Source organism: Phodopus roborovskii, unplaced genomic scaffold, assembly GCF_943737965.1.
Source record: "Phodopus roborovskii unplaced genomic scaffold, PHOROB, whole genome shotgun sequence".
Taxonomy (NCBI): domain Eukaryota; kingdom Metazoa; phylum Chordata; class Mammalia; order Rodentia; family Cricetidae; genus Phodopus; species Phodopus roborovskii.
Genome location: NW_026125167.1, coordinates 78,296 through 102,500, shown reverse-complemented (window position 1 = coordinate 102,500; position 24,205 = coordinate 78,296). Strand labels below are relative to the sequence as shown.

Sequence of the window (24,205 nt, the reverse complement as noted above, 5' to 3'; positions counted from 1 at the left end):
TCATTTCGTCTTGTTTACTGTGTCCTTTGCTTTACAGAAGCCTCTCCATTTCAGGAGTATTTTTCATTGTGTAATACTGTGTATGAAACCAGGTTATAATATCAGCTTTGCTTCATTAACACTTGATAATAAAAACATTTGCATGGTGCTTTGTAGTTTGTAGTGAGTTTTTCTTTTGGGTTTAGTATCTGATTTTTCTTGCTAGTCCCTGGGAATGAACTTGTTTTTATTGGGATATATTTGCATTAACTGTGACAATAACACTGGGATAAACTACAGGAGATATCTAGGAAAGTAAATGGTGTTGGATTTCTGACACTAGACTAGTATTTGGAAGAGATGAAAGATTTAGCAGAGCCAGCCATGGTGCAGCACTTTTGGGGCTGAAGTAAGATGGTGAGTTTTGGCCAGGCTGGGCTGCAGTGAAGCCCTTTTCATCCCCTAACCACCACCCCAGAAAAAGTTACACACTGGAAACACACTACGTAAACCATACCGATTTTCAGTGTCTCTGCTCCTAGGAAGTTTTAGCTAAAGTGTGAACATGTTAGCATTATGAATTTTATTTCACCTGGTATGCATTTTTGAATAGCAAAAAGTGTCATTTCTGACATCCCAAGAGTGTTTATGATGAAAGTTTTCATTGTTTTGTGTTCTTTTATGTTAAACTATTGGAATCTGAATTCTGTAATCTCTTTAGAGGGAGTCTAAAAAGTTGAGATCGATTGTTTTCAGACTGTTCCATCCAAACTGCAACAGACAAAGGCTAGGATGGTAGGGTTCCATTCTAATTTGGTGAAGAGGCAAAATTTCATCAAGACAAGGAAGCCAGCTCCAGAGTTTTGTTACCCAGTAGAAGGTTCTGGTCAACAGTACACTATCATATGAAGGTAGATTTTTAAGTGTTCTCATCAGGAAAAATAAAAGTGTTTGAAGTAATAGAGTTATTTAGTCACCCAACAATGTAAATATACTTCAGAGCATCATATTGAACACCATAAATAGCCTATAAATATTCTATGTTTATATTTAATGTTTCACAAAACACATTATGGAAACTTTTATGATAAAATACTACAATGTCAAATTTTCTATTTTAAATAGAATTTTTTTTTCTGTTTTGGCACTAGTGAGTGAATCCAGGGTTAATGCATACCAAGAACATACTGTATCTCTGATATACATACCCAGCCCATAGTTTGTCTCCAACTACAGTTTTATGGTATTCAGTTTATTCATTGTTTTGAAACCATCATCACTAAGCATCTAAGGTATTTTAAAAACTTTCTCAAAGTGAAACTCTACACATTAAGCACTGTGCCTTTGCTCCTAACTATAGTATCAAAAGTATAATTCTGTCTTCACTGATGATTCCAGATAAGTCATATGTGTAGTCAGTGTATTGGTAAATTTGTGAATGTCTTATTTCATGTGGAGATTTAACCATGTTTAAAACACACCAGAATTTTCTTCACTTATCACTGCACAGTATCCCATTACACACATCTGCCATGCTTTGTGTTCCCCTGAAAGGTATCTGAGTTGTTTCCACATTTCAGCTATTGTAAGTAGTAGTATATCATAGTATTTGGTTATTATTGTTGTTGTTACAAAAGTAGTTTTTACTATTTGGGTGCATGGATGTGTGAGTATTCGTGTGTTTGTGTGTGTGTATGTGTGTGTGCGTGCATGCATGTGTGGGAGAGAGAAGGAGAGGGAGAGGGAGAGGGAGAGCGAGAGGGAGAGGGAGAGAGAGAGAGAGAGAGAGAGAGAGAGAGAGAGAGAGAGAGAGAGAGAGAGAGAGAGAGAATGTATAGAAGTCAGAGGGCAACTTTGTGGGATTAGTTCTCTCCCATCTTTACATGAGTTCAGGGTCTTGAAATTGAGATTCCAGACTTCACTGGAGGCACCTTTACCTGCTGAACCATCTCGCTGGCTCAGTGTGTTTACTTTCTATTAAATAACGTATTCTTTAAAATATTATTAAATTATCTTAATTGATAAACATATTTTACAAGACGGTTGGCAATGTGGGCATGATTGCTGTAGTGTTACTATTACCACTCCTTTTCTATCATAAGGTAGTTTAGTTTAAGTATTTATTATCTCGACTTAAAACTCTTAAAATTGGTTGTGCCATCTGTGTAGTATATAGCTCAGATTCAGTAAAGACAGACATAGCTCAGAGAGCAGAAACATACAGGAGTCATGGCCAGATATGCAGATTTATTCTTTTTCTTATAATTATTTATCAACATCTAGAAACAAGGAAGGTTTATCTTGAGTTTTGTAACTCTGTTTTCTCAAAAATCTGTACTGTTTGGTAGCATGCTGAACTACTTTGACCAGACCATGTTTCTGAAGCTGAGTAGAAGATGCCTCTGTTAGTTGGAACTTAAACTCTTCACTCAAACAGTTGCTCTGTAGTAACCTGTCCACTCATACATGCATGGCTCTTGGCACACATCCATCTGACTAGGGATATTGATTCCAGGCATATTTCAAAAGATAAACTTTATCTTTTCAAATCAAAAGATGGAAAAGTACCTATTAAATTTGAATGTTTCAATAAATAAAATTTGTTACTAAAATAAGTTAAAAATTTTTAAATAAAAAATTTACAGTACTAAGACTCAAACTCAGAATCTGCTACTTTTCACTATTTGAATGTGGCCAATTGGCACATTAGGAGAACATACTTCTCTCCTACTGGGATGCAGTCTGCCTAGGGCTTGTGAAACCTACTGGACAAATCTAACTGGTCTGCTGTTCATTGCAATCAGAAACTTCCTATATTTTAAAACTCTTCTGTGCAAAATCTATGTGTTTCCTGTATTATTCTTTTTTTATTTTTATTTATTTATTTTATATAACCAAGTCCATTTAAATGAAAACAAACATTTATAGACAATATTTGGGAATTTGGGCATTGTTCTTTCCAAACTACTTCCTGCTGGTAAGGGACGCTGTCATGGGGGATTTGAAGAAGATTCAGAAATCCTGGCTGTAGTCTGTAAGGCTGCTTTGTCCAGCTGTTTTGAATGTAGGGTCACCTGGTACTCTGTTTCAGGCGGTCTGGCTTGCTCAAACCACATTAGTCTGGAAGGAATCCACATCTTTTCATTTTCTGTGGAAACAAAAATAGAAATCCTTTTCCCCAGTAACTTGTCCTTGAACTTAAATTTTGGAGTCAAAGCATTTTTTTTTTTTAAATTTAATTTATTATTTTACATGTCGATCCCAGTTCCCTGTCCCTCCCTCCATCCCTCCCCTGGGGAGGGTGGTTAGGGTACTGTATGATTCTTTATGGAAACAGTCAGCCAAATCTCCAGCATGGAGCAAGCAAGGCAGCTTTGGGATGATATAAAATAGTGGGCCTGCTTTGGAGTCAGGTAACAAGGGCTCTCTGTCTCAGCTGGTTCAGTCTTGTTTTTCTCACCTATATGTGGTGATATATTTATGATTTATTAAAGCTTGCCTGAGGATTCAGAAAGCAAAGTCAGCCATAAGCTATGGAAGCCAAGTTGTGGTGGTTCACACCTTTAATCCCACCTCTTGGGAGGTAGAGTTAGATGGATCTATGTTAATTCAAGGCAACACAGAAATATATTCAGTCTTAAAGAGAAACAGCTCATACAAAGATGATATCAGCATATGCCTTTAATCCTAGGACTCATGAGAGGTATTTAAGACAGGAACAGGGTCTCAGGGAGGGCATTCATTCTCCAGCCACATTGAGTATAAGAAGACATTGAAGTCTGAGGATTCTCCACTCATGCTGAGGAGAGACAGCAGACTGAGGTTTGAAGGATCCAGGATCATCTTTCAGGCTGAGGTAGTGTAAGAGCTAGTAACCAGCTGCTTTGCTTCTCTGATTTTCAGCGTGAAGTTTGAACCTCAATATCTGTTTCTGGGTCATTTAGTTATGTGTTACAGTTGGTGCCCAAAATGAGGCATGAACCCACGACCCTGAGATAGGTGGACTGGATATATTTCTAGTAGCATAGCGTGGCCTTGAACTAATAGAAATCCATCTACCTCTACCTCCCAAGAGGTGCAATTAAAAATGTACACCATTACCACCACCTGGCTTCTATAGTTTGTGGCTGACGTTTACTGAATTCTCAGGCAAGCTTCAATAAAGCATAAGTATATTACCACACCTATAAATGGCATTGCTTTTGAACCTATCCTAAAGAATGAGTAATACACTGTGTAAACTGTTTTGTGAACAAAGTGGCCAAGGACCTCCTTGTTGACCCATACTTGGCAACATCCTATTCAGAGAATAATTTCCTGCTGTAGCCCTGACTCAGGGTAATTTTCCTTGCTATCCTCATCATACTGCTGCTACTTGTTGAGTGTCTGTCTTCCTCCATGGAGAGGAAACTCTATGAGGGCTTGTTGGTTAGTGTTCCCTAGGGGTTGAACATAGTAAGTATCCAGTTAGCATTTCTGAAGGATGTCAATGATGCAAAATGCCATGCACATAACACAGAACACCATGAGATCTGAGGAAGATTTATTTTCATTCTGCAGTGGTGGGGCTATGGTTCAGGCTATGCTTTGCTCGTTACCATGCTTTCTTAAGGATAAGTGAGAAAATGTGAAGTGCTTAGTTCAGCACTTAGGAAGTCCCCAAGTGCTTCCTCTGATGATGAGTGATGATAGTGATGAATGTGAAGATTAAACATTCACATAACCAAACTATCTGGATTAGTTTATGACAATTACCAAGAGAAGGCCTGGCTGCTGCACCAAAATACAGTACCTGTTGACACAGACAACAAAAGTTATCAGAGAAATTCACTTCCTTAGAGGAAGGTATGCATTCTGGCCACAGTATTCCTGGTTTTCAGTGCCGTTCTGTTCAGCTTAGATAGGATTCATAAAGCATTTTCTGTGTGCTGGGCACAAAGAATAAAGAGATGAACAGACTGGAATTTTGCATTAGAGAAGCTCCCAGTCTCAGTGTAAACATACACATGCGCTTTAAGTGCTGTCCTAACTACTTAGCGCAGTTAATTCAGGAGCACAGTGAAGGCTTCATTAAAGGTGCATCTGTGATATAACGCTCCCCTCTGGCCCTTCTCCCTTGCTTTCTGTGTTATTCAAAGGAGGGGAGCATTATATGAAGAGCTGTAATTTGAGCAACAAGGGTGTGCATGGGTTTGTGCTTGTGCATATTTGCCTGCACTGGTGAAAGTGCTATGAGACAATGGAAATCTATTTCTTATGCTCGTAGCCTCCCCAGCCCACAGTGTTATCTGCAGTCATGTCACAGTAACTATGGTAGGAAATCCAAGATGCAGGGCAGGAGATTCTGAGTGGGGTGAAGGATGTGCTGCGATTTATAACTTCAAGGTGTGTTTGGTGGCTGGTTGTATAACACGACGGTTACCATGGTGTAGGGATAATAAGAGATGTCAAAGGAGATGGGAGACAAAGCAGGTAAGGAAGCAGAAGCTAGACAATGATACCATGACAAAGAGCTTGCTTGGGCTGTATTTCAGTGTTGATTAGAGAGTGGCATGGTCAGAGTTTTATCTTACATAGGAAAAAAGTCTAAAACTAAAAGATAGGTAAGTTTTTATCCTGTTCAAGGTTTAAACATGACTCGATATGAGAGAATTTTCAGATTTTCAGGGCTGCTACCCATGTGGCAATAACATGTTGATGCACTGAGCAGGACTCAAATCATCTGGTTTTTAGTTAAAGCTCATAGAAGGATTCTTCTTGATGGATCAAAGTGTATGTTTATAATTAGCCTGTTCAACTCAGTTCACATGACCCCAACTTTGTTGGTAGTATCCAAGGCATCGTAACTGAGGCAAGAATTAGATGCCCCCATAAGTCTTGGGCATTTGAATACTTGGCCTCAGGTTGGTGGCTGTTTGGGGAGGACTAGGAGATGTGGCCTTGCTGGATGAAGTATGTCACTGGTTGTGGGATTTGAGGTTTCCAAAGAGTCATAGCACATAGAGTTAGCTCTTCCTGTTTCCTGTTTGTGGATAGAGATGTGAGCTCTGAGCTTCTGTTCAAGCACTATACCTGCTTGCTGCCATGTTCTCTGTTGTGATGGTGATGGACTCCTATCCCTCTAGAACCACAAACCCAAAGCAAACTCTTCTTTCTATAATTTGCCTTGGTTATGGTGTTTTATTACAGCAGCAGAAAAGTAATACAACCAGTCTCTGTTGTAGAATATTAACTGAAGATATTTTACATTTGTTTGCGCTGTGGAACATTTGTTTTATGTTGCAAAGACGTGTTGCATTCTTTTATGTTGCATTGGTTTAACTCTGAATATGTGTTACTTTGCCTGTCTAAAACACCTGATTGGTCTAATAAAGAGTTGAGTGGTCAATAGCAAGGCAGGAGGAAGGATAGGCAGGGCCGGCAGGCAGAGAATAAATAGGAGAGGAAATCTGGAAAAAGAGGTAGAGAGAGAGAGAGAGAGAGAGAGAGAGAGAGAGAGAGAGAGAGAGAGAGAGAGAGAGAGAGACTCCAGGGGCTACACAGCAAGCCACAGAGTAAGAAGTAAAGAAAGGTATTTAGGATAAAGATAAAAGCCCACAGGCAGATGGGATAATGTAAGTAAGAAAAGCTAGCTAGAAATAAGCCAAGCTAATGCTGGGCATTCATAAGAAAAAAATAAGCTTCCATGTGTGATTTATTTGGGAGCTGGGTGGTGGACACCCCCAAAGAACAAAGAGTAATAAAACAATAAACTCCAAGTCTCCATTGGGACCTTGGACATATCAGTGAAATGGGTCCTGAGTCTGTTTACAGGCTGTTTGATTTGTACTTGTTAACCATGAATTACACACTGAACACAATGTTTTGTCTTCTGGCTTCTTTAGAATCAATCTGGTGTCCATGGGAAACTTGATGGTTGCACAGTGGTCAATCTTCTGTTTCTTGGGAGTATCCTTCCAAGAGTTTGGGCCACTTCCAAAGTCAGTTTTATAGCCCACCAGGCTTGTGGATATCTCTGTGTTTGTGGATGGCTTTCCATATTACCTTTGCTTTCATTTCAGTTTGTGGAGGGGCAGGAGCTTCCTTCTTCACTTTTGATTTTATATTTGGGTTTGTGTTCACAAATGCAAGTGATCAGTGTGGCCAAAGAGGATGTTGCATCTCTTGGAGCTGTAGTTATAGGCTGTTATGAGCTTCCTACATAGGTGTTGGGAACTGATCTTAGGTCATGTGAAAGAACAGCAAGTGCTCTTAACTGAACTGAAGAGCCATTCCTCTAGCTCTGAGTAAAGTGGTGTGTTCACAGATGAGTAGTTACATGGTTTGTCATGGCTGAGTCAAGTCCACAGCCATAGTGTCTGGGTGTGTCATGATTGTTACCTGTCAGTCAGGAGCAAACAGAGAAGGAAAAGATCAATAACTTTAATCATTTTAAGGGACTGGAGAGGTGGCTTAGTAGCTTGAGCACTTCTCATTCAAGAATGAAGATCAGAGTTCTTTTTTTTTTATTTGATAAATATTTATTGGGCACCCATTCTCTATCTCAGCATGAACAAAATTTCCCTGTCTCATGTAGCTTACACTGGTGATATATATTAACAGACAAGCTAATACAGGAATATTATGCTATTTTATTATGTTATGAATATTATGTTATGTTATTTTAAATGGATTTTATACTGTTTTTCACTTTTTACTCATTCTTTGAGAATTTTGTGCATTATATTTTGATTGAATTCTCTTTTCTCCCTTAACTCCTCCAAGATCCTCCCCCACTCTCTAATGATTTCAACCTCATACTCATATTGTCATTCCCTGTCAGTGGCTCATCTTCCCTACAAGGCTTTGGTCTAGTAATAGAGTGTAATATATATATATATATGTGTGTGTGTGTGTGTGTGTGTGTGTGTATACATATGTATGTGTATATATATATATACATATATATGTTTAACGAGCCAAGAATCAAGAATGTTTTTTTAAAATTTATTTTATATAACCAAGTTCATTTAAATGAAAACAAACATTTATAGACAATATTTGGGAATTTGGGCATTGTTCTTTCCAAACTACTTCCTGCTGGTAAGGGGCTCTGTCATGGGGGATTCGAAGAAGATTCAGAAATCTCCTAGCTGTAGTCTGTAAGGCTGCTTTGTCCAGCTGTTTTGAATGTAAGATCACCTCGTACTCTGTTTCAGGTGGTCTGGCTTGATCAAACCACATTAGTCTGGAAGGAATCCACATCTTTTCATTTTCTGTGGAAACAAAAATAGAAATCCTTTTCCCCAGTAACTTGTCCTTGAACTTAAATTTTGGAGTCAAAGCATTTTTTTAAAATTTAATTTATTATTTTACATGTCGATCCCAGTTCCCTGTCCCTCCCTCCCTTCCTCCCTCCCTTCCTCCCTCCCTCTCTTCCTCCCTCCCTTCCTCCCTCCTTCCTCCCTCCCTCCCTCTTTCCCTCCCTTTTACCCTCTCTGCCCTCTCACATGCACTCTAACCACCCTCCCATCCCTCCACCCCAATTCCATATGTAGGGGAATGCCATCCAGTTGGGGTCATGTAGATCTGACAGGTCATGTGGAGTAGGGACTAGGGCTTCTCTCCTGTCTCTAGGTTAAGGCAGTTATCCCTCCATGGGGGATGTGTTTGCAAAGTCCTTTTGTGCACTAGGGATATATCCTGGCTCCACTGTCTGAGGTCCCTTAGACTGCTCAGTCCTTCTGGCTGAGACCCATATTCAGGGGGGCCTGAGTCAGTCCCATGCTGGCTTCCCAGCTATCAGTCTAGTGGCTGTTAGCTCCTCCTTGTTCAGGTAAGCTGTCTCTATGGGTTTCTGCCGCCTGGTCTTGTCCTCTCCATCTGCTTCTGGGTTCTAGTTTGACTCAGTGTTTATGTATGGGTGTTTGATCCTGTTTCCAACAGGCATTAGTTGAGGGCTCCATGGATAAGTTAGTTGTTGATCTCACTCTCTGGGAAGGGCATTTATGATAGCCTTTCCATGGAAGCTCAAATTGTTAGTTGGGAGCAGTCTTGTAGTTCTCTAGACCTTTCTTTGTGTTCAATTTTATCTTCCAACCAACATTGGCTCCCTCTTTTATGTTCTCTCTCTCTGTCTCTGTCTCTGTCTCTCTCTTTCCTGTCTTCTATTCCTAATCAGGCTCTATCTTCTTGGTCGCACATGTTTTCCTTTCCTCTGCCTCGTTTTCTCCTACTTCTCTCTCCATTCACTGCCCTCCCACTTCCCCTGAGCTCTGGGGGACTTGTCCCTTCCCAGTTCTGTGAGAGTCTTTATATGAATCTCTTAGAATACACCTTGTGTCCTAGTTCCTCTGGTGGTGTGAATTATAGGCTGGTGATCCTTTTCTCTAGGTCTAAAATCCATATATGAGCGAGTACATACTGTGTTCCTCTTTTTGTGACTAGGTTACCTCATTCAGGATGGTTTCTTCAAGTGCCATCCACTTGCTTGTGAATTTCAAGATACCATTATTTTTTCTGCAGAGTAGTATTCCATTGTGTAGATGTACCACATCTTCATTAACCATTCTTCAATTGAGGGGCATCTAGGTTGCTTCCAGGTTCTTGCTATTACAAATAGTGCTGCTATGAACATAGTTGAACAGATGTCTTTGTTGCATGGATGTGAATCCTTTGGGCATATGCCTAAGAGGGGGATTGCTGGGTCCTGTGGTAAACCAATTCCCATTTTTCTGAGGAACCGTCTTACTGATCTTCAAAATGGCTGTATGAGTTTGTACTCCCACCAGCAGTGAAGGAGTGTTCCCCTTTCTCCACATCCTCTCCAACATGAGTCATCATTGGTGTTTCTAATTTTAGCCATTCTGGCAGGAGTAAGATGGTATCTCAAAGTTGTTTTGATTTGCATTTCCCTGATAGCTAAGAATGTGGAGCATTTTCTTAAGTGTCTTTCAGCCTTTTTGATTTCCTCCATTGAGAATTCTTTCTTCAGTTCTGTACCACATTTTTTTAATAGGGTTATTTGGTGTTTTGTTGACTAGTTTCTTGAGTTCTTTGTGTATTTTGGAGATCAGCCCTTTGTCGGATATAGGATTGGTGAAAATCTTTTCCCAGTCTGTGGGCTGCCGTTTGGTCTTGTCGACTGTCCTTTGCCTTACAGAAGCTTCTAAGTTTGAAGAGGTCCCATTTATTAATTGTTTCTCTCAGTGTCTGTGCCCTGGAGTTATGTTCAGGAAGTGGTCTCCTATACCAATTTGTTCAAGGGTACCTCCTACTTTCTCTTCTAAGAGGTTCAATGTGGCTGGATTGATGTTGAGGTCTTTGATCCATTTGGACTTGAGTTTTGTGCATGGCGACAAACATGGGTCTATCTGCAGTCTTCTATACACCCTCATCCAATTGTGCCAGCATCATTTGTTGAAGATGCTGTCTTCGCCCCAATGTATAATTTTAGCTGTTTTGTCGAAAATCAGGTGTTCATAGGTGCGTGGATTAATATCAGGATTTTCAATTCGATTCCATTGGTCTACCTGTCTATTTTTATGCCAATACCAGGCTGTTTTCAGAACTATAGCTCTGTAGTAGAGCTTAAAGTCAGGAATGGTGATGCCTCCTGAAGTTCTTTTATTGTATAGGGTTGTTTTGGCTATCCTGGGTCTTTTGTTTTTCCATATAAAATTGATTATTATCCTTTCAAGGTCGGTGAAGAATTGTGGTGGAATTTTAATGGGGATTGCATTGAATCTGTAGATTGATTTTGGCAAGATTGCCATTTTTACTATGTTTATCCTACCTATCCAAGAGCATGGGAGATCTTTCCATTTTCTGGTATCTTCTTTAATTTCTTTCTTTAGAGCCACAAAATTCTTGTTATATAGGTCTTTTACTTGTTTGGTAAGCATTACACCAAGATAGTTTAAGTTGCTTGTGGCTATTGTAAAGGGTGATGTTTCTCTGATTTCTTTGTCTGTCTCTTTGTCGTCTGAAAAAAGTAGGGCTACTGATTTTTTTGAGTTTATCTTGTAGAAGATCAGAGTTCAAAGCCTTACACTTATATAAAATCTGGGCTGGTATGCCTACCAACATGTAACCACAGCACTTGAGAGACAGATAGCAGTGGATTCCTAAGCAAGCCAGCTAGTTATACTAGCTGAGAACCAGCTTCGGCAAGTGACTCCACCTTAGAAAATAGAGAAGAATAGAGACAGACACCCAGGGTCAGTAAGCAATCATCAGAGGCTAGGCTCACATTATGAAAGCCAAGAGGCCATGTAGAGCCAACCCCTGGCCTCTATACACACATGTACCATACAAAGCCAATGTACATGTGAACACAGATAAACATGTATATGAAACACACACACACACACACACACACACACACACACACAGAGGATGTGAGAACAGAGTGGAATATATAGGTACAGCAGAAAGAGAGTAAATAAATTGACTAAATAGCTCCAGTAAGCATATGGCTTGATTTACTGAAGTGTTGTATACATGGTTCTGGTAATACAAAGGAAATGACAAAGTGTCTCACAAAAAGCAACCTGAGAAATGGTAAGAAAAGTCTTTATTAGACAAATTAAGGAGATTTTTTTTCGCAAAGAAGTTTTAGAGGTCACTTGCTATCTCAGCTTAGTTAATGTTATGGTCAAGCATTTCCTGGTTTGGGCAGTAGACTATATGGTGATCTTACAAAGAGCAGCGGTACATGGGAACTCGAAAGTGTTCCATCAGAATAGTTCTCTTTGGAAACATGACTCTGCCCCACCTTCCAGCAGGACCTATGATAGAGCAAAAGAGTTGAAGCCTAAAAGAACAGAATTCTTGTTTTCCTCTCCCTCCTCTCATCTCCAGTGTTATGAAGTCTAGTTTGTTTTGTAAGTATAAATGGTCTAGCCCGTGAGATCCAGGGTTCCGCTTGTTTGTATCACATCCAAACACGCCCAGCTGGGCATCAAAATCCAGGTCTTTGCATTACACAGCCAGAACTTTACCCACTCTAGTAATGGTCAAATAATAATTATATTATTTGTAGAGTACAATGTGGTGTATGTGTGTGTGTGTATCATATCTTGTGGAATGCTCACTTGAAACAATGATGTATCTATTGCTTACATAATTATCATTGACTAGTAGTCAGAATATATTCAGCCTACTCTTGGAAATTTTGAAAAACACAGTAATGATATTAACAATAATAGTTACTGTGATCTGCAATGGATCATTAAAACTTTTTTTCTCCTGTTTAATTTGCTTGTTTCCTTTAACTCATATGAATGGCCTATTATTAGGTAGCTCTAATTGTTTAAGACATTTTAAAGAATCATTTGAAGATACAACTATTCAAAAATCAGAAACCTATCAAAGACTAAGGCAATAAATTCTGCTAACATAAAATATATATATTTTGTATACATTTATATATCTACATATATACAAACAAAAGTTTTTAGTTATTAAATACAGAACCACTAGTATCCCTGAGTATTTATTAATATCTGCATTTATTATATTAGAACACATTAATAATTCTTTTCATAATTAAAAAATTGTCATTATATGTTCTTATTTATAATCTTAAAACTAAAAGAAAATTGGAAACAAGAGAGTTTTAATAAATTACAGTGACAATTTCTGACAGTAAATTTCTATCTAGTTTCTTTTTTGAATAATAAAAATAAATTCTCCTAGATACAATTATTTTTAATTAATTTCATAAAAATCACTTTATATTAATAGAATTATAATTTTAAAATTGTGGCTTTCACACTTTATGCTTCAATATGAAGAAAAGTTGCAAATACATTTGTAACTATCTAGCTACTTCCTCCCACACTATATTTGTTATTTTTTCTGATATAGCCAGGACTTAATTAAGAGTCATGGGTGCTAGAGTTAGACATGCCTGGATCTGAATGCCAGCTCTTCAATTTGCTTTGCCTTTGTTCCTGACCAAGTTACTTGACCTCTGCAAGCATCATTTGCACAACTGACCAAGTGACACAGTGTATCTTGAATGTCAGAGCAGTGTGACAGCAGAACCCAGGCCTATGTCTGGCTCATCTTTTTCTCCTCTAGTTCATTTTCAGAAGCAGTTAATACTGTTTTTAAATGTGTTTTTAAAGTAATAATCTAAACCTTCCATTGTTGTATATTGGTCTACATTTTCTCTTTAAAAGAAAATTTAGTAAGCTATGAACAATTTTAAAACCAAATGTGATGGCACTTATCTTTTTATAAATTTTAGGTTTATTATCTTAAAATTATTATTATTATTTTTTTTTTGCAATGCTATGGATCAAACCCTCGGCTTTACACACACTAGGCAAACATTCTGGCACTGAACAACATTCCCGTATTGTTATAATTTCCTTTCTAAAGATGAGGTAACTTTAGTAAGGAGGAAATGATATTGGAGCAATTGTAAGAAAACAGAAGATAATAAAGCAGGCATTTGCTTAGACACATTGGAGGATAATAAGAAATGAAGCAGTAAGTAAAGGGAATCTGCATATACATAGAAAGGTGAATAGACACTGTAGAAAACTTAATGTAGTGATAAGCTAAGGTGGATAAGACAGAAGAGAACCATAATATCCCTTACCTCACTGTTCTGAGTAGCTGTTATTAATATTTTGACCTCATTATATAGTTAAGGTCTTGTTTACCTTTAGATATCTAGTTTTTTTCACTTGAAAGACTGTCTCTGTTTTCTATTGTTAAATGGAATTAATTAAATATATTATTACTGGGTAATACATAGCATTATTTTAAATAGATGATAATAATCTAGTCTAGGAGCTTAATTCTGAACACTGACATATTACTGGTCTTTGAAACAACATTTTTCATCCATACTATTAATTTGGGGATTGGTGTGGATATTTGTAGTAAGATCCTGCAGAAAAATTCTCAGTGATAGGGTTTCTGGATCTAAGTTACTAGTCCTTTCTAGGGCTTAATATCCATTGCCAGACTTCCCTCTTCCAAACTTGAGTTTCCCCGCAGTCATTAGTTCTTAATCTCAGGAATCTTTACCAGTATTTTAAAAAGTTTGACTTAAGAACATGTTACACCATTTCTTTAGATTGAGTTATTTCATTAGTAGTAATGTTGAACTTGTTTTGTATTTTATCTTTCATATTTAATTTTGTGTGTGTGTGCACATGTGTGCCTGTTTGTGTTTCTGAATATACTTACATGTGGAGTGGGGTGAGCTCACTTGTGTATGTGAGTGCAGAGGCCAGAGGGGGGAGGTTTGGTGTTTTGCTCTCCACATTCACTCTCCACATTATTGCTCTAAGACAGTCATTTCTCACTGAACTGCTTCCTAGATCTAACCTACACGTGATGTTCTCTAGCAACAGATGTTTCCAGTATCTGGCTTAGCGACTCATTGGCCTTATCTTGACTGATAACTTTATGCTTTACATCTTACCTATCTCTGACTCCCCCAGTCTTATCAGCATTTAAGAGTCGATATTATTAAATAGAAAGGACACATGACATTCGTAATCATGATAGACTATGTGGATGAAAAGTTAGAACATGGCTACAGAGTCAGGGCCAGCCAAGCCTGTGTTACATTACCTACAGAATTTTGTTGCTTACAAAAATAGAGAAGGGTTTTTTTTTAAAGGGCAATTTAAAATTTGCAATGGCCAAATCAGCATAAAGTATCACAGAAAATTGTCTTTTGTATGCTTTTATATAAACTGTAACAAAACATCACTGATTTAAGATGATTATATATCTACTGGTTATCAAATATTATGATGGCTTGGCTTATAAATTCTCTCTTAAGAAAAGCTGTTATCTAGGAGTTACACTGTCGAAAAGAAGGTTTTTCTCAAAAAAGCTGGAAGGATAGAGAGGAAGGCTAGGCATGGCAGTTTTGAATTGGATTTCTCTCTTTCCTTAAGATGTGAAGTGGTATTTAAAAATTTCTGCACAAAAAGACTGTCTTGAGACCATGCTGTAAGAAGTGGGGTTAGGTCAGGATTGAGAGCCCTCAGACTGGAACTGAATTAAGCTTAGAAGGCTTTGAGAGCACAGTGTTGAGACCCTAGAGAGCTAAGGATGGAGTCCTCAAGCTTTCCTCATTATAGTACTGGGCACTTGACATGCAGCCCTCCCTCTTACATCTGAATTGAGAAATCGGTTAAGAATGGGTCCACACAAGTGTCTGTGCCTTCTTAGTCTCTGTGAAGCATCCCGTAATGACATCCATCCAGCCCTGACTGCTCTGACAGGATCTCTTACGGTCTTATCCTGGCTTACCCCTCAGTCTCAGCTAGACTTTTCCCTCCCAAAGCTATGTCTAACCACTTTATCAAGTTTACTTAGAGCTAACTCCATCATACAATTACTAAATAGTACTGTTGTTAATTAATAACAATACTCTCTGTTACCATTTTCTCTTCTGTTCATATTGATGGATCCTCCATCTCTAAACACTCCAATCTTAAGTATTTTTTAGTTTCATAAGTTGCATATCCATGATTATCTATCCAGTTCCAAATATTTTTGATGTTTTATTTTACATTGTCCCATTAAACACTCTGTGCTTTAATACTAGGATGTTTGTGTCCAGGGAAGGTCTGTCACGTACTGTTGTGTGGTAGAGATAGATGGCATTATCTGACTTGATTGAGTGTGTGCATGAGACTGATGAGATTCAGCTAATTTCTTGTACTACCCCCTTGTTACACCTACAACTTTGTCTAGTTAAAAGTAAAGAGGGGGCTGTAGAGGTGGCTCAGTGGATTATGGCATCTCCTGACAGCTTGAGTTCAGTCCCTGAGACTCACATGCTGGAAGGAGAGAAGTGACTTCCACAAATTGTCTTCTGATCTTCGTGTGCAAGTCATGTCATTGTCCCACCAACTCCAAACAAACATAAATTAATGAAAATATTTTGAAAATAGATTTGACCTGAAAAGAAGTTTTGTCTGATGATATCACGTTTTTGTAATACAGTATGAGGACCATTTATTAAATAGGTATGCTTGTGTTTGTCATTTACCCAAATTAAATGTAACCCTGGAAGTTGGCTCTTGTGCTTCTTCTTCATAGTATCTTATCTGTGAATAAACAGTAGCTGCTTAACAAACATCAAGATGAAATAAACACAGTTCTAACAGGAGTTATATATTTTGAATTCAGTGCATTTTGAACATAAAGGACCTTTAATTTTAAGCCAAAGATCATTGAAATTTCCTTATTGCAAATGTCAGCATTGCTTCTCAAATGAGTTTTATTACTCTCTCCAAAATCTGATACCTACTGAAAACACCTTCTCTTTTACAGATAAAAGAAGCATGCATGCATGTGAGTGAGTGAGTGCACACACACACACACACACACACACACACACACACACACACAAAGACATTTGAAAACTCTATTTGATTGTCTCAAGAATCAACCTTTCTATTTACAGCAAGAACAGATAGAATTCCTTTGACATGCTGACCTGTTCATCAGTTTGATTTTGTGCATTTGAACTCTTCAAACCATTGCCTGAATGTCAGATTTATTTCTGTTGACAAGTAGGAAATCTACTGTATCGTCCAGATCCAACTTAAGATGCTGCAGATTCATTTGTCTTTTAACTCTTTTGCCAAATATTTTTCTGTGGCCACTCTGTCAGTCTCATTGTTCACTTTCAGAAACAAATGACTTAGGCTGACAACACTGAGATTTTGACGTGGACATCACGTTAGGGAATAGTATCTTCCCTTGCTCTTCCTGCAGCCACCTCCTGTTCCCATACATAAATGGCAGTCAGCAATGGTGAGAAACAAAGGCTCTCCCAGTCCCTGAATACAGTGACATTCATTCCGGGAGAAGCAGGGCCAGCTTTTTGAAAGCCGACTTCTTCAGCTCAACAATAACACACAATGAGTTATTGACTTGTTTATATACGGAGTCTTTTCAGTAACTACCTCTGACTCCCACAGTCTGGACAAATGATTGATTTCGTGGTTAGAAAAGGAGAGGGCTCCTGCGCTAAACTCTGTAGTGCAAACTACTTTCCCCCATTTGTTCTATAACTGAATGGGACCTTATTAAAATGCACTTTCCAAAAAAAATACCTGCAGCTGTCCTTTATAACCATGTTTTGTATATATAAATAAGTAATTTGTCCCAGTCTTTTGTATGTTACCAGACCATTGGGAAGATTGCCAATATATATGAAGGGTGGTTATCTTATTGTTTATGCTAAACTGTATTGCCTATATTGATCTGCATGTAAACTATGGCTCAAATAATGTAGTAGTGGATCAATATTTACTGATGAAAACCTTAGATGAATTCAGTCTTCTTACAGGGGCATGCTGATTTATTAAGAGTGTTCTACACAACACATATTGTATACTTCATCCTTGATCTTTAGTTCCTCTGTTGAAATGCAAAAGCCATGTGGAAAGCCAGAGTTTAGGACCATGAGAGTTTAGTTGCACTAATAGGCTTTTTCCCCTTTGGGTAGAACTTATCTGGAATGTCAGCATGAATTAGGTGGAGAGAACATACCAGCTTGTTTGAATTACTGTGTTTTTTTTTCTATTGATAGTAATAATTTAAATCTACAATGGCAATTTTAGAGTTAATTTCTTTTGTAAGATACATCTTATCTATCATGTTAAAAATTTTACAGGATCTTTATGATTTTAATAAGCATATGTCAGAATACTTGAGACATACAGCAGAAAGGTAGTCAGCCACTAATGATGTATAGGAGACAAGACCACGCTGTTTAGGTTACATTTGTCTAGAAGGTCTTTAGCCTGCTTTCCATTGGAGGGTGTCCTTAGGAAAGCTCCATGAGCCTTCAGGCATTTGAAGCATCCTTCAAAAATTAGGAGTGCTGTTAGTTATTGAGCCCACGTTTTATAACAAATTCTGTATCCCTAAACTGTTACTTTTAGGTCTTTGGAAATGGAATGATATCTGAACCCTTAGTGTCAACCCTTAGTGTTTTAAATAAAATATACTCTGAAAAGACAAAGACAATAGAAATCATTTTATTGGATTCTGTTGTCTCATTTTTGGCACATTTTTATGGAACTCTTTCCTTCTTTTTATTCTGTTTTCTTTTGAATTACTAGGGATTGCACACAGGGCCAAATGCATGCTAAGCAAGCACTCTCCACCAAGATAAATCTCCGGGCCCTTTATAGAAAATGATCTTAATTCCTCAAATGCCTCCCATGAATTTATCTTGTTTTGATTTCCTGTGTTTCTAACCAGGCTTTTTCCTTAAACAATTTCCATTAGTTTTTCCCCCTTTCTCCTGTTCTCCAGTCTCTTGATTGTTTGTTACTAGTTTTCACTAGTTCAGAAAGAGCCCAGCCTTGCCTGGTTACCAGTGTATGGTTTTGTTATGTATTTCACATTTTAGCAACAAACCCTGGGAAAATTGCATTCCTATTAAATTATATATTTTGAATTGTACAATGAATATGTGAGAAATTTCCCTTATATTTGAAGAGAGCAATATGTGGTTAGGACAAAATGATGGCTTCCCCTTATTCTATTTAGCAGGGATTTTTTTTTCCAGTTATACATACATTTTAGTATGTTTCTGTTTTCCAACTTTTGAAGTTCCTGTATTCCTTAATAGGAAAAAAGCCCCATATATTTTAACTTAATTAACAAATTATTTTACATATCTGAGATAACACAGCAAATTGGTGGCATCTAGTTATTTTATTGTTTTAATGAAGAAACACAGTAATCTCATCAACAGTGATGGGAGAGAAGAATCTGACGATTATTGTCATATCTTGCATTTTGAGAGAAAGATGTCAGTAGCACTGAATTATTATCAATACTTCAGATGAAATTTCACTCTCTCCATTTGGCTCTTTAATAATGTCCTCTAAATGGTTAAATTAAAACATAGTTCTCTTGGGATGGCTTCTGTTTCCAGTAAAGACCCCATATGCTCATTCTCACATTTTATCAAAAGCATCCTATCTGACACTATGATACAATGTTTATTTTAATGATGTTGGTTTGTTTTCCCACTGCACACATAGATATGTACAGTGTTTATTTGAAGTTGGATATTGAAATTGAGCTGATTTCCGCCACAACTGTAGTGCTGTCAGGGGAAAAGTTCTCACCTTTTGAAAAGTTACTTTCCTGCTGCTCCAAGTGTCATGGCCCTAGGAATCTCATTAGACTCCTACCTCTCTGCATGGTACCAAAGAGCTTCATGCCTTTGTTTTTGTTTTATTTCCCTTAAAAAAGACTGCTGTGAATGTTCTCTGCCTCTCTGTCTCTTTCTCTCTCCCCCTCTCCCTCCCTCTATTTCTTCTTCCTTCTATCCCTTCCTTCCTTTTTACACCTGGAGATAAATGCTTTAAAGAATAAATAAACTTGATGGGCATGGGGCACATGCATCTGATCCCTTATTTTGGGAGATGGAGGGAAAAGTATTATAAGCACAAGACCAGCCTGGGAAACCCTGTCTCCTAACACTAAGGACTGTGGTGTAGCTGAGTGGCTGAGCTCTGCTCTGCATGCATATGACTTTGGGTTCTAATCCCAGCACTGCAAAAATAAGAGAAAATGGTGAGTTTGAGGCACAGTCTCCAGTATCTGTCTTCTATTTCCCTTATCTCCTGAGATGAGAACTCTCCTGATAAACATTCGATGAGACTTGAGATCAGACTTAACCTATACAAAGACCTGTTATTTACATCTTCATAGTGTTATGCTTCTGTGTTATGCTGTTACAGGAACAAATAGTCACCAGAGAAAATAATCTAAAAATAGTCTTATGTGATAATTAAAATAACCTGTTCAATCAGTGATTCTCAACCTAGGTCAGCTCTGGGGTTGGTAAACCACTACTTGCTGGCAAAATTTCAGTCTTCTCCCTACTTTTTGTTGAAACATATCTCATTTGCTTATATCTTGTCTATTTCATACTATAAAGTACTGCTAACATCCTCTTTCCCTTCCCATAAATCCTAACCTGCTGACAAGCACTTTAGAGAAACATTCATCTACTCCTTATTTAGGTGAGCATCGAATAGCCTGAAGATTCCTGGACTACTCCTGTATTCCTGTCTGCCCAAACTGATAATTGTGGGGCTCAGTTGTATCAGTGATCATTGGATTAAATGTTCACAGCTTGATAATTCTTAAGTATATCTCAATGGTTAGACTGAAGAGGGCATGTTGAACCTTTATTTCATAGTTATACCCAATGTAGGAGGTATAGATCTTTAGGCAGGAGGAGTTAATGATTCACATTGCCAAATATGATTGTTAGGCATATACTTGAGAAAACTTACATATAATAGAAGCATGAACACATAAAACACTTAAAAAACCTGTCTTTATTATTAATTATTAATCTAGATTCATCACTTAATAATTATTAAGTATTCCAATGGTGAGAGGAGGGGAGACAGGCCTGGAAGCACATGCCTTTAATTCTATACTCAGGGGAAGGGGGAATCTCTAAGTTTGAGGTCAGCCTGGTCTACAAAGTGAGTTCCAGGCTAGCCAGCTACAAAATGAGTCCCTGTATCAAAAAATGAAGACTCCAGAGGCTCTTTATCAAATTCTTGTTCTGTTTGTTTCTAATGGTGTCACTCTGTTGAATGAATCTTACTGTGTGAATTAATTTCTTCCTTTGATAAAAATAGCATTTTATTTCAATAAGATTATTTATAAGGATATGAAATGGACCACATGCATAATTTTATAAGTCAAGGGCTGGATATAGTAGGAAAAGAGTTTGATCTGACTGAATGGAGCCAGTTGGAGGTAATTGCCAATCTATGTAGAGACACGATCTTCTGTTACAAAATATTGGAAATAATTTTAGCACAGTGTAGTGTATGAATGAACACTTTTGTTGTTCTCCTTGACTTCTATTCCAACATAGTGGCAGCAACCTTATTATCTTCCCTACATTAAAAAATTTTGATAGGAAAGCTCAACCTATTAAAAGTTGTAAATTCATTTTAAAATGCTTTAAAAAAATCTTAACCACTGTCTAATTGATTAATTGGCAATGTCAATTCAAGAATTTCCCTCCCTATTAGCTTTTCCAAGTTGTATATTTTAAAAAGAAAGTAAAAAATTCAGTATGTTAAATATTTTAACTATTAAAAACATCATCTCTCTGCTTAATCTAAATAAGGTTTTCATCATGTAGGAACATCAACATTAATAAAAACTTAGTTGTTTGAATTGTTGCTATTAATTGTCAGAGGTTCATATTGATTATTTGTATCTTTTAGTTGAACATGGTCCTGAACGAACAGAGAGCCAAGATCACAGCAAAGGCCATTCTTTCTATGACACCAGAGGAATACTGGAAGTCACGAGAAGATGTAAGGAACTCATTTTGCTAAGGATATCGAAATGAAAATGTACATGATTTTGAAATTAACAGAAATTTTAGCTTGAGTATTAGGTTAATTCGACTCTTGTTCATTCTTAAAAGCTGAGAGCAGAAAAAAAAAGCTGTTCAAAACTGGTAATTATTTTATTGGTGTAGATTCCCTGAAAGATAATATATGCCTGCAAGAACAGTCATGATTTTCTGAAAAATCATGAATATTTCCCCCAAAAGTTTACAAGTTATTACATAATACTTAAACACCCTGCATTGGAAAGTGTGAGTTTTTGAATTTTTGATAACTCTAAATTTTATTTTTATTAACTAACATCTAAGGAGAGAATTCTTGCTCAGAATTTTAGAAATGCTAACGAAGTTATCGTCTATCAAGGGAAAGTCGTAGTTTACAAATGTCAAACCTAAAAGAGCTAATCATCAGATTCTGCCGGCAATATTGTAATGAAGAACTATTAAATCAGACCTCCTCTCCAAAGCCCATGCTGGGAAGTTGACAGCGTATTCCATAAATGAAATAATAACACAAAATTGGTGCCAGACAAAGGAGGAAAATGATTTTCATGTCGCTTCCTGGAATGCAAAACCATTTCATCTTTGAGAGAAGTGGGCATGGATTTGCTAGTCTCTTGTGTACTACACTGTGAAAAATAAATTTATAACCAACTGAAAGGATAAGATTATGTATACATTTAAAGAATAAACTTTCTGCATAAATTTAACCAATTTGAACATAAGTAATCTATCTAAAGTTTAAGGTTTTAGTATTATTTTAATCTTAATGACTGTCATTCTTTCTGACTACATATTTTATAACATGATCAAAAGGTGTATCAAATTTTCTGCATGAATTCAACTCTTAGGTGAAAATGTGGTACTATTAAGGACATATAGTTTCAGTATTAGTAGTATTGTAAGAATTGATTATAATACTCCATAGGGAATATTTTACAAAACATAAACATGACTGTTTCCTAAAACACAATGAGTAACAGCTGTATAGATTTAAGTTATAATTTTGGCTCTTTCCACTGAATAGTTATAAGGTAGGTAGCTAGGTAGCTAGTTATAAAAATTATTCTTTGTACTGAGGGTTTTGTGTGTCAACTTGACACAAGCTAGAATTATCAGAGAAGAAGGAACCCTACTTGAGGAAATGTTTCCATGAGGTCCAGCTATAAGGCATTTTCTCAATTAGTGATCAATGAGGGAGGGCTTATCCCATGGTGGGTGGTTCCATCCTTGGGCTGGTGATCCTGGGTTCTATATGAAAGCAGGCTGAGCAAGCCATGGAAAGCAAGCCAGTAGGCAGCTCCCCTCCATAGCCTCTGCATAAGATCCTGCCTCCAGGTTCTGGCCCTGCTTGTGTTCCTGTCCTGACTTCCTACAATGATGGCCTATGATCTGGAAACATAAGCCGAAGAAACCCTTTACTCCCCAACTTGCTTTTTGGTTGTGATGTTTCATCACAGCAATAGAAACCCTAACTAAGACATCCCTCTACATGTTTTACATATCTTTAACCAGAGTTGGAGAGATTATAATCTAAAGTAATGGCAGATTGTTTTCTTAGGTATAGTTATGCTTGCTGTTTGACTTACATGTTTAATTATTGTATGTGTGTGCATCTTAGAGGTGTGAGTAATGTACATGTCCATGACATGTGTATGGAAGTTAAAGGAACAACCTTCAGTATTGGTCCTCACATTCCACCTTGTTAGAGAATAGTCTTTACAGTTTGCTACTTGTATATATACATCGGTTAACATGCATGTTTCTGGGGGTACTGAGATTACAGATGCAGTATCATGCCTGACTTAACTGTAGATATATACTTAGATTGCCATGCTTGCATAACAAGTGCTTTCCGAACTGATCCATCTCTTTAGTCTTCCCTTTGCTACTTTATATAAAATTATAATTTCCCCGCAACTGAAAATTTAGTGGTCAAGGAAAATGATCATTATTATAGACATATAAAGTATAATGGGAATTTAATAATTTCGCAAAGGCATAATAATACTTACATTTATTTGGTATTGCTTTTATTAGCTTAATTTGTTAACTATGAAAGTAGTGGGTTTCATTGTGATATTTTTACACATGCATATTGCTGTTCTTATTGGCAGTTTTATATTTATTTAACACTATTTGCTTCAATGTTCTTTCAAAACAACTTCAATTAGTTGCATATTTAATTTATCAGGTGCAACTCAAAAATGTTTTGTTGTTCTTGTTGATGGTGGTGGTGGTGTTGTTTAAAAAATTGAACACATGGGTAATTGCTAAACGATTGCTTGTTTAGATGTGTAAATTCCAGTGTTCGGGTTAGCAAAAGTGAAGTCAAATTTTAGCTGTAGTTCATACACATTTAGAGAAGCAAAATCCTAATGGAAAAGGGAAGTGAGAAAATTTAAGGGAAATTACTTCAATTTTTGTTCTAAGCTTAGTTCTCCTTTATTTTGATGGTGCTGGGCTTGAACTTATGGCTTTATGCACTCCAGGTAAGTGCTCCACTGCTGAGCCACAGCCACAGCCCCACAGCTTTTGTTTCCACAAATATGAAATTCTATGACTATTTTTAAAACCATGATTAAATGTCATAAAATCTCAGGTTGTGCTCCTGTTCTGATACCTGGGCTTTTTTTTTTTTTTTTTTTTTTTTTTTTTTTTTTAATGAGTTTCCATTCCACAAATACTGGAAACAGTAATTACACAAAAGTTACTTTGATTCAAATGTGTATTAAAGTTCTTCTTTGCAAATTTGTAAGTCATTATTGTCAGTTTAAAGGTGTGGTATTCAGGTTATCTGAAAAATAGATACCAGCATTGGGTTAACTCTGCATGGCAGTAAGA

General features: G+C 37.2%; 1 protein-coding gene across 1 annotated transcript in view; it reads left to right on the top strand.

Annotated features, from left to right (window-relative positions):
• LOC127226405 (doublecortin domain-containing protein 1-like) overlaps positions 1-24,205 on the top strand; it is a gene marked incomplete at its 3' end in the record, with an annotated part of 193,071 nt that overhangs the window by 94,929 nt on the left and 73,937 nt on the right. Inside the window, exon 4 of the mRNA XM_051190417.1 lies at positions 21,234-21,326. Within this exon, the coding sequence (XP_051046374.1) occupies positions 21,234-21,326 (93 nt within the window). The remainder of the gene's footprint in view (positions 1-21,233; positions 21,327-24,205) is intronic.